At 46.0% G+C, this 11,597-nt stretch overlaps 1 protein-coding gene across 1 annotated transcript; it reads right to left on the bottom strand.

Annotated features, from left to right (window-relative positions):
- Positions 1–318: 318 nt before the first annotated feature.
- Positions 319–10,812, bottom strand: LOC117964842 (zinc finger and BTB domain-containing protein 22-like). The gene is made up of 4 exons (XM_059008878.1): positions 10,378–10,812; positions 9,022–9,280; positions 6,765–7,821; positions 319–1,148 (listed from the first exon to the last, which is right to left on the bottom strand). Exons 2-4 carry the CDS (start codon positions 9,271–9,273, stop codon positions 319–321), a joined length of 2,139 nt encoding a protein of 712 aa, XP_058864861.1. The 5' UTR covers positions 9,274–9,280; positions 10,378–10,812.
- Positions 10,813–11,597: the final 785 nt, after the last annotated feature.

Below are 11,597 nucleotides of genomic sequence, written 5' to 3'. Positions count from 1 at the left end.
TTCCCAGTTTGCTTCTTTCATTCTTCCAAAGCCGCACATTTCAAGGAAGGGACACATTTTCTAAATCTTCCACCACCACTGAAGAGACACTGAAAGAAACCCCAAGAAATTCAACGACAAAGGTTTCAAACCGGAAGTTCTCTTAGTGTCTTCAGTGTTAAACTGAACTGAGAGTTTGAAAAAGACATAGTTCTTGTCACACGTTTTTCTCAACAAAAACCTCCTTGAAGTTGAATCGCTGTAGCCCCCCTCCCTCCCTGCTCTGAGCAGCACAAAAAAAACACCATAATAAAATAATAAATAAAACTGGAGGCTGACTCAAGCAAAGGAGTCTGGCTGCCTGAACCCCCCCTCTCCGCTCCCCCCCTCCTCCTCCTTCTCCTTCAGCAGGTATCCCAGCGTCCCCCGGTCCCCCTCCTGCTCCCTCTCCTCCTCCTCCTCCTCCTCCTCCTTCACTCCGGCTGTGCTGGCTGCAATCTCCTCCGCAGCCAGCTTCTCGCAGTGGCTGCGGTGCCTCAGGAAGCTGTCCCTCCACATCAGCTTCTTGCCGCAGAGCTGGCACTCGAAGGGCTGCAGGCCTGCGTGGGTCTTCAGGTGTTTGGTGAGGTGGTGCTTCATCTTGAAGGTCTTGGCGCAGACGGGGCAGGCGAAGGGCCGCAGGTTCAGGTGCTGCATCTTCACGTGTCGGTCCCGCATGCTCTTCAGGGTGTAGGCCTTGCCGCAGTGGCACAGGTGCACCTTGCCGGTGTAGGGGGCGCCGGCGAGCGGAGGGGTGTCTGCCACGCCTGGGAACCCGCCCCCCTCCTGCTGCTCCCCGGAGGAGGGGGGAGGGGCGAGGAGCGGGCGCTGGGACACCTGCCCCGTCCCCTCCTCGATTTCATCGTACGTGGAGACAAAGTCCTGGGAGGACTCGCAGAAAGGCACCTGGTCAGCAGGGCCGGGGCTGGGGTTGGAGGGAGGAGCGCTGCTGCTGCTGGGGTGCAGGCCAGGCTCGTACGGGCTCAGATGGAGACCCAGGGGGTTCTGGTGGGTCTGCGCGTGTCGGATCCTGCTCCGGTGGTACTGGCTCTGGTAAGGGAAGGATTGAGTTTCATCCGGTTCAGATTCCCCTGGCTCTTCCCTAGCCAGACTGGATGGCTGCTCGAGACCTGGAGAGAGAGAGAGAGAGAGAGAGAATAAATGTGTATTTCTACATGCATTAAGTGAGAATTTGGGGTAAAAAAAAAAAACAATTACAGGATTTCCTTTTTTTTTTTTTTTTTTTTTTAAATCAATAAACTGAAAATAAAAAACAAGGTTTTGTTAAAATCAGTCAATAATATACCGCGACCTCAAAAACAGAAGCCAATACTGCCTCTTCCTTTCAAAAGGCCAGTGAGATCTTCACCAAGGTGCAATCTCCCAGAACTGAGAGGAAGGTACAAAAATAACAATTCACGTCTACGGAGCCTTTCATCACGAGGATCCCAAAACGCTTCACACACACAAATTAAACCATTACATTAAAAACTGTCTAATACTAAATTTAATAAAACGGGTTATTACAGTTTGGTTGTATATAAAACATCGGTTTTAACTGGAAAATTAAAAAAAAAAGATAAAAAGCTAGATTGTAAAAATAGAATTAAAGAATCAAACAGTTTTTTTCTTAATTTAATTTAATAAAAAAATATAATAATGTATTAAAGTGCACAGAAAAAAAAACTTGGTGGGTGCTGCACACGTGTCATTCACACAAACACGCCCCGAAAACATTAAGAAAGATTAATAACAAATGAGGGTCCAGAATTAATCAAAAAAGGCAGCAGAGAATGAAAAGGTTACCATGTCAAGCTGATAAAAGTTTGTTTGTGAACTGTGCAGCCTCCAACAAACCAATCTAGACTTTGTTGGCATAGATACAGCCTAAAGCCGAGGAACAGTGGCTTCAAACCTGGTTCCAGGAGACCTAGTGTGAGGCAGCTTTGCTGTATCAAGTCTCCCCTGGTGTGCCATGCAGTGGCCTGAAACCCAGTCTCTTGAAATCCAGTTCCAAGTCACAAAGTGGCTTTGTATTCCCTCAGCTTAAGTTTCAAGTCGCATTGATAAAAGCGATCCGATTCTCTGTCTAGCTGGTCTGCTGCATGGAGCACCAGCATTGCAGAGTGTGCATCCTTCGTAGTTATTGACTGCGTTGGTGCCGAGAGTCGAGGATTTGCAGATGATTTCACTGTGCAGCTGCTTCCCAATTCAGACCATGTACCTCCACAACCAAAACAGTAATCATGACGCTTTAAGACTTTGTGGCTCCAAGACATTCTGTGGCTACGTTACAATAATGAAACACACGGAGCGTACTGCGATTTTATCACGACGCTTCAAGACGTTCTGAGGCTACGTTACAATAATGAAACACACAGAGCGTACTGTGATTTTATCACGACGCTTCAAGATGTTCTGAGACTATGTTACAATAATGAAACACACGGAGCGTACTGTGATTTTTGCTGGGAAAGCTGATTTTATTTCTGGAACTGCTCATTTTAAGAAAGAGACTGCAAAGAAGCACAGTGAAAGCAGAAAGCATGACAATGCCAAGGACTGCGATAGCGCACAGCGTCACGCCAACCCAGACACAGACAGTCAGAGCAACGGCTCCTACTGCTGAAGAAAAAACTCCAATCTCATCCATTGCAGCTTGTATGATTGCAGCAGCAGAACTGCCATTGATTAAATGCAACTCTCTCTGCGAACGAGGAACGTTTCGAAGTATCTGAAACACATGACAATGATACAGCATGTGCCGGTTCATTGCAGAGCGCTGGATTTGTGGACATTTCAGTCACACGTTTGCAGTGCTTAAACTGGGGTGGTATGCGCCGGTATGCAGACTAGTAAGAAAAAAAAAAACAGACAGTATGACAAAAGAAATCTAGAGGGAAACGAATAACATAAATGTAATACTGCTGCAAGACACCCAACCGGCACCTCTTTAGTTTCGAACAAAGATAAGTTTGGTTTTAGTGTCTCTACAGCAAGTTTCAGCTCAGGTCACGCCCTTATTCTGTGGAAGCACTTCCCCCGCAGGTCACTGTACCGGTGAATTTAACGCATTACTGAAAGAGTTACACCGGTCTTACTGTTTTTGAAATTCAACTGTTTTGTGTTGAATTTCGTCTGTTTTGTATTTGTGCACTAGTTTATGTCTAAGTGAAAAGAGCTTCACAAACTGGTTCATTTAATCGGCCCGCCAAAGCAATCCAAGACAAAACAAAACAGAGTGACGAACCTGACAAAAACTTCAGAAAGAAGTGGGTGCCAAGCCTGGACCAAACGAGCAAACTTCAACAGCCAGGATCATCAATATCTGGACAAGAGCAAAGAAATTCCAGCTGATTACAGGCAGGGGTTCATTTGTGCCGGATCGCCTCGGATCCCAGATCCAATACCTTAATCTGACAGGCGACAATTCAAATGATGAATCGCATTGTAGCCAAAAGGAACTCCAGCTACAGAACATCTATAATAAAAAACACCCTTTCCAGTTCCATGAATTCAATGACAAAAGTGTACTGCAACAATCTATTTTAGGATGCTACACCTAAGAGTAAGGAAATTAGCCAATCCACAAGCAGATAAGAACCTGAAATGTCTTAACTCAGACTAAGGCTCCCTATCGCATCACTCCTGTGCTGTCTCCGCTCCATTGGCTACCGTTAGCTCAATTAAAATTAAAAATACTCCTAACTCCTAAAATATTCCTAGCGCTCCGCTTCTCTAGCAGATCCGAGCGCTATTAATCTTGTTGAGAATCTTTTGAACTGCGTATTACATCGCCAACAAGGACCAACCGCTGCTAGACCACAGCGATGTAGTTGACTTGCAGTGTGCAAACTGGGTCGTACTGTGCACAGTATCGTGACATGTGCCGACATTACTGAGCATGTTTCTCTAGAAATGAAATCCACATTACTGGAACACGTGAAGGAATCTCAATCTAAACAGTCAATATTAATTGATGAAATGACATCAGTAAGCAATGCTTGCGAGTTGAGAGTGTATCTGCGTGCTGTAAGACAGCAGGGAGGGGGTTAAATCCTCCGTGCAGAAAACATGTGGGTAGGCACATTTGTTTAGTTTAATTGCTTTATTGTTTAATTGTCGTGTGGTAATTGTCCTGGCAGTTGGCCTTGTTATTGTAAATTGAGGCCAGCTGCCAGGTATAAAAAGAAAGCAGCCAGTGTACTCAGAGCTGCCGTGTGAAGAGCCCGCTTGCGAGTGCGTGCAGGCGAAAAAAGGTAGTGCGAAACCTTTTGGGAGTGTAAACCTGTGTGTTTGTTTTGTGGGGAAACGGCTGAGCCGTCCCACTTTGTAGTCAGGGGTTCCTGGAAGTTTAGTTAGCGCTCCGAAGGAGCTAGGTGTTCGTTTTATTTATTTTGTTTGTTTATTAAAAAATAGCGCGTCAAAATCCATTTTCTGTGTCTTGGGTCAATTTTTAAAGGGGCAACGAACGTCAGCGAGTACCAGTCGTTTAACCATATGTAATACGACTACCTGGCAGCTGGCCTCAATTTACAATAACAAGGCCAACTGCCAGGACAATTGCCACATGACAATTAAACAATAAATCAATTAAACTAAACAAATGTGCCTACGCACGTTTTCTGCACGGAGGATTTAACCCTCTCCCTGCTGCCTTACAGTGCACATATCCCTGCGAGGGTGAGAAAGGCCCATTACAGCAAATACTCGCCTTTCTTGAACTGGCGGAACTCGCTGATGAACAGTCTGAAACTATATTTAATGATCCGACAGCCTGTCTGGAAGGAATGGCTATAGTAAAAACGATCTAAAACCGGTTCTGATGTGACTTGGCTCTGACGGAGCTGCTGTGATGCTGGGCAGGCATTCTGGCGCTGCTGCTCTTTCTCAGTAGGAATTTCAGAACATTACAGTTTGGCAGTGTCAATCACAGGATTGCGTGGGCTATCAGTGATACGCTTGCCAGTGTTGGTGGGGGAGTGAATAATGTGGAGAGCTTCATGACCACACTGTATGCTTTGTACAGTCAATCTTAGCTGGAGCAATGTGTGGATTTATTATAGACCGAGGTAAAGCAGAATGATCTGGGTTCGTTGGGTCCTCTCCTCTTTCTGGGATATGTGTCTGTCTGACCCGGGCAGACCCACGGAGGGTTTTGCAGGTAATAGAGCTGCAAAGGTTTTCTTACCGACTGCTTCACAAAAAAAAAAAAAAAACTGTTTGAAAGATGTCAGCGGCTGCTGACAATGAAATGGCAGAGAAGTTTAATGGATTTTTTTTAGCTCCTTAAAGAACTGTACCGGCACAAGACCAGAGAGAACCGGAGAACTCGTTTTGCCAATTTGTTGAGTCTTTAAGTACGGTGTTAAACAGACAGTGAAGTCCAGCCATGCAGTAGCCAGGGTAGGTTGTGTGTATGAAACCACCGTCGCAGTGTTTTAGAAGTATACATTATTTGGGTTTAAACTGTTTGTTTGGCCCTTGTGCCTGTTTGTTTTATTTATTATTTTGGAATTAAACCTGCAGCTTCCTTGTGTCCGAGTCTCCTTCCTGCTAGACACAGCATGCCCGTGACGCTGTCCTGTCAGTGTCCTCGGAACATGAAGAGGAGGTGCAGATCAGACCCGGCAAAGGCTTACTGAAGCAAGTGGAACTAAAGGAAGGTGGGAAATTGCACCGTGAACAGGGATCAGATGATCCAGTCAGTTGTGGACAACATGAACTGACCACTAATCCCTGAGGATGACAAACACATTACTGCTTCAGGACAGACAGACCGGGTCACTGAAGCCACTGGCTGTGAGCATGTGCACCATGTTGAGAAAAATGTAAAGTCTGGCCACACAAACCAGCAGAAACGATTCAGTGCTCTTTACATGCTACCTATCAGTAACGTCGTACTTTTTTCACAGTTGTCACGATTTCCGTGAAATGGACCCATCGCCGTGTGATCTGTAGTTAGTTCCCTGTGGAAATTCCCGTTTCTGAAAGAATAGTGGAAACATACATCTTTAACACTTAAATAAATATAGCACGTTTGCCTTTCTGACGCACTAGCTGTTAAAATGCATTTAGGAACCCGGCAGTTCGTTCAGTTTGCTTCTGGTAAACGACCACGTGAAATAAACCATTTTCTACAGTGAAGAAATTAAAAAAACAGTCCTGCTTCTCAGTAATGCTGACTGTGAGAGAGGTTTCAATAAAATGAATATTATCACGTCTGACTCGAGGCACAGAGTCCATGTCAAAGGCGTGTCCAGGACTGCGTTGTTGTCGCTGCTCCGCCCCTCTGCTCATCAGTGGAATTGGAACTCGTACAGGAAAACCTGGTTTAATAAAGTCCTGCGCCGTGCAGCGCACGAACCGAGAGGCAAAAACCAAGAACGAAGCCTACGAACCCCTCGAGTCTGTAAGGAAGTCAATGTACTTCTACATGGATTTTACACTGATCTCTCGTGAAATATTTAACGGTGCACCTTTTAAACACTTAATTTCTACAGACCTTCTATGACACGTGATCTAAAAGCAATAAATGTTACGTTCTCGTTGCGCCACGTTAAAACACTAAATACTAATAAAATATTGTAGATGACATTTAAAAACGAAACATAATCGACCGCTCTGGCTGAAAGTGGTAAAATCATCAAGCAGCCCCTCCCAGCACATTTTGTTCTGTGTGAAGCAGCACCATTTTCAAACCCTTTCAAACACTGCGGTTTGGTGAAACGCCATGCCTCACTCACCTGCATGCCCCCCGGCTCCGGCTCCCATCAGCTGGGGCTGCGTCTCACTCCATCCCCTGGTCTGGTGTCCATGGCGGGCCATCATCTCCTCGGCCTCTCTCAGCATCATCTCTCCCAGCGAGTCACTGCGACTCTGCCCAACTTCAACATCATCACCCCCCCTCCCCTCATCACTGTGGAGCATCCCGCCCCCCTCCTCCTCCTCCCTGTGTCTCTCCATCCCTCCTCCGTCCTCCTCACAGGTCAGCAGCAGCTCGCTCCCCTCCTGTGAGCTGGGGTCCTTGCCTCTCCTCCCCCTGCCTCTGCCTAGCAGCCTGCCAGACAGCGAGGGGAGGGGCTCTGGGCAGCGGTACCTGCTCCTCGCACTCCTGCTGCGGCTGCGCCTCCCCCCGAGCCCTGCTGCCAGGCCAGGGGCACGCAGGTTAGCGAAGCCCACGTTCGCGTCGAGGCGGGGCCTGGATCGGGCGTTACTGCCACTGCTGCTGGTCAGGGCCAGCTCGTCCGCGTAGCCGGCAGAGTCAAAACCAGATGGCTGGGGATACTGGGAGCGCTGGAGAGGGAGGGCGAGGCTGCGAATACTGCTGCTCGGCCTTCCCACCGGCCACCTCTGCTGATCGGAGGACGGGGGGGAGCCTGCGATGACGTCACTGTCCTGTGGGGGCGAATGGCCCGCCTCCCTCGCGTCACCCCGGCAGTACTTATTAGGGTGACCGGCGGCGCTGACGCTGCTATACAGGTGGCCCTGTTGCTGTTGCTGCTGGCTGGCTGCTTCGCCGGCGCCCTCTGGTGGGCTGCAGTAGTTGGTGCTGCTGGGGGACTGCTGCTCGTTGCTGGGGGGCTGGCTGCTCTGCAGGAGCCCCCTGCCCTCCCTCAGCAGCTCCGTACACTTGTCCACCACGTGCCACATCTGCAGGAAGCTGCCCACCGTCACATAGTTGATGAGCTCGTCCCTGAGCATGCTCAGTCTGCCCGTGTAGGCGGAGCCCAGCACACTCTCGAAGGCCAGGGGGTCCATGACAGAGGGGAGGACCACCGAGGAGACGTTCTTCAAGAGGACCTGGGGGGACGGGACAGATTATTGCAACGCAAAACACAGCAGCTAGCTCTGAGGGGCTCCTGCAGTCTCCTTATCTAACAGGGGTCCTGACTGCCAGCACACAGCGGTGACTATACCATCAGATCCTGTATAAATATTCATTCACATTGTATAACAGCACTGCTGCACACAGAGTGACATCACCATTGCAGGTCCTGTATTAATAGTATCATTGTTATTATTATTAGGAGGAGGCTGCCAGCACACAGCTGTCATTGTATTACTGTAGACCCTGTATTATATTACTGTACTCTATTACAGTGCTGTTGCATGCAAGGTTATATTATCACTGCAGATGTTACAGTATTGCCTGTCAGCACACAGCGCTGATTACATTACTGTGGGTCCTGCATTATAATATAGCACTACAGATCCTGTATATTACAGCACTAGAGGTCCTGTATTATATTATATCACTATAGATCCTGTATTGTTATTATAATGATTATTATCATGACGAGGAGGCTGTCAGCACACAGCAGTGATTACATTACTGTGGGTCCTGCATTGTAATATAGCACTACAGATCCTGTATATTACAGCACTAGAGGTCCTGTATTATATTATATCACTATAGATCCTGTATTGTTATTATAATGATTATTATCATGACGAGGAGGCTGTCAGCACACAGCAGTGATTACATTACTGTGGGTCCTGCATTATAATATAGCACTACAGATCCTGTATATTACAGCACTATAGATCCTGTATTATATTACAGCACTATAGATCCTGTATTGTTATTATAATGATTATTATCATGACGAGGAGGCTGTCAGCACACAGCAGTGATTACATTAGTGTGGGTCCTGCATTATAATATAGCACTACAGATCCTGTATATTACAGCACTAGAGGTCCTGTATTATATTATATCACTATAGATCCTGTATTGTTATTATAATGATTATCATCATGGCGAGGAGGCTGCCAGCACACAGCAGTGATTACATTACTGTGGGTCCTGCATTATAATATAGCACTACAGATCCTGTATATTACAGCACTATAGATCCTGTATTGTTATTATAATGATTATCATCATGACAAGGAGGCTGCCAGCACACAGCAGTGATTACATTACTGTGGGTCCTGCATTATATTATTATTTGTGTTAATATTGCGGATCATGTATTCTAATATTATTAATATGATCACCTGGTCGTGGAAGTACGGCGAGGAGGCTGCCAGCACACAGCGATGAGCCCTGAACTCCTGGCCCTGCACTTGAATGCTCAGGTCACACAGCTGCCCCTCCAGCCTCTGCTGGTTCAGACTCTCCAGCAATGACACCGGCACCTCGGGGAAATCCACATGCACCAGCCTGCCGCTCATACTGGCCTTACTGGGCAGACTGGGGAGGCAGTGACTGGTGCTGCTGCAGCTGGACGAAGACTGATCCATCATCATTGCCAAACTGGGGGGGGAGAGAGAGAGAGAGAGAGAGAGAGAGAGAGAGAGAGTTACTGGGATTATAGACTGATCCATCATCATTGCCAAACTCGGAGAGAGAGGGGGCAGGGTTACTAGTGTTACTGGGATTAAAGACTGATCCATCACCACTGCCAGACTGGGAGGGAGGGGGAGGGGGAGAGTTACTGGGATTATAGACTGATCCATCATCATTGCCAAACTGGGAGAGAGAGGGGGCAGGGTTACTGGTGTTACTGGGACTGAAGACTGATCCACCATCATTGCCAGCCTGGGAGGGAGAGGGAGAGAGAGAGAGAGAGATTGAGTTACTGGGAGGGTTACTGGGATTACAGACTGATCCATCATCATTGCCAGACTGGGAGAGAGAGGACAGGGTTACTGGTGTTACTGGGATAGAAGCGTGCTCCAGACTGGAAGAGAGGGAAAGCACTAAAACAAAATATATACGCATTATCATCATTTAAAAATAAACATAAGTAAGTCAGCCGTATTCCTATGTGGCAGATGTAAAGGCAGTAAGAGGTAACTTGGTGAACTGTAAACTCGCTACCGTATAAAATAAATAAACGGCAGTTCATTATCCAATTGACCACGTCGTTTTACACAGCCCCTTACCCCACTCTACTCTTGATACGGTGAGGAGGAAAAAGAAGTCGAGCTCGGGGATGCTGTTGCTCAGAAAGGCCTCACGCCGAGCATAACAGAGAGACCGCGTTCCTCAACACGGGAGCGAACAGCGCTTCACCGGTTACAAATACACACTTATAACTGTGGAAATGGAAAATAAAACTTCATTTCCAAACGTTTTCAATATAATTTGAACAATAACAAAAACCGTAGTGGCGTCTTTACTTTTATAAATAGAGTAGACGGCCGCCAACAACACAACGTGAAACGTGAAGCGAGAACAACAACGAAACACGTTTATTAAATTACTTTTCAATATAAAATATTTTTTCTAGCAAAATAAAAAACAGCAACTCTGCCAAACAGATGCAACACCGATAAAAACAACCGTACAAACGAAAAAGGCGACTACACACACACACATGTATATATATTAACGGCAGGTACACTTACTTCAATTTCTTGTTTTCTGCTTAAAACGGATTTAAAATCCAGTTCAATGATCCGATCTGCAACAAGCTCATCTCTTCCCAGCGCCGCAGATCACAGCCATTGCGGGGGGATAAAAACGCAGGGGAGTGGTCTGTTCAGTCGAGAATAATAATATTAAAACCCATTTTAAAAACACACACACACCCCGGCTCATCACCGCCTCACTTCTGGCAAAGGCCGTATTGTTTCTGTTTGTTTCGTGTCGAGTGATTTTTTTTTTTAATTATTATTACATAATTATTTGCACTTCTTAATCAAATACATCCGATTTATCCTCCTGCTGCCACCACACTATAAGGTCACTTCCTGTCTGTGTTACAGGCAAACGCATCCCCGCGTGTTTCCCAGTTTAATTCTGAAAGCCGATTTCTTTGTGCCACAGGCTACTTCCTTCTTGTGTTACAGGAAATAGGATCCCTCCCCCGATTAAGAAACTTGTATGAAGGGATACTGTCACCTGTCACACAGTAAGGAGGTTTATAATGCTGTCACTGGACTGACACAGTGGTGTCTCCTGCATCAATTGTAATTATATTGCTTTAAAGAATACATGTGCCTATAATTATTGATAATGCTATATACACAAATTATTGTCCAATAATGTATCAGGGGAAAAGTTTGGCTCAGTATAACAACTCATCATGGCCAGGGCAGAGGGCAGCAAAGCGCCATATTTTATTTTGGCATCAAAGTAAAATAATTAATTAATAAAAACCAGCACAGCACAGCACAGCACAGCACAGAACTGTATTGATTTTATTAAGTCGAAGAACACATCTCTCCATCTATCCATAACTCAATCTGTGTGGCACGTCCTCTACTGTGCAGGCTGCTGACGTTGGCAGGATGCTGGACTCTCTTCAAAGTAAACAGAAGTATACCTTTAACCACACATAGAAATGTTATGATCCCAAAGAATCATGTAGCATTATCGGGAAAGGAATACTGGGTGAGTAATACAGGCACGATTAATAATATTCATTAGTATGCCCACTGTGTAGAATTTAAATTATTAGGCTACATGTAACTTTTACACTTGTACTTGCTTGAACCAAAGTCATTGTATTTATCTTGCTCTTAATTGTAACATTAGTTGTACTGTGATACTTGAATTGTATTTGCTTACGATTGTAAGTCACCCTGGATAAGGGTGTCTGCTAAGAAATAAATAATAATAATAA

Source organism: Acipenser ruthenus, chromosome 38, assembly GCF_902713425.1.
Source record: "Acipenser ruthenus chromosome 38, fAciRut3.2 maternal haplotype, whole genome shotgun sequence".
Lineage (NCBI taxonomy): Eukaryota > Metazoa > Chordata > Actinopteri > Acipenseriformes > Acipenseridae > Acipenser > Acipenser ruthenus.
This window is presented reverse-complemented; position numbering and strand designations above follow the sequence as displayed.

What these genes read in the sequence shown, in the direction of transcription:
- LOC117964842 (XM_059008878.1), bottom strand. Translation starts at nt 9,273, where the DNA reads ATGATGATGGATCAGTCTTCGTCCAGCTGCAGCAGCACCAGTCACTGC. An exon ending in CGCCGTACTTCCACGACCAG is followed by an intron (nt 7,822 to 9,021) that starts GTGATCATATTA and finishes CCGTCCCCCCAG; the next exon opens with GTCCTCTTGAAGAACGTCTC. An exon ending in CGGAGCCGGGGGGCATGCAG is followed by an intron (nt 1,149 to 6,764) that starts GTGAGTGAGGCA and finishes CTCTCTCTCCAG; the next exon opens with GTCTCGAGCAGCCATCCAGT.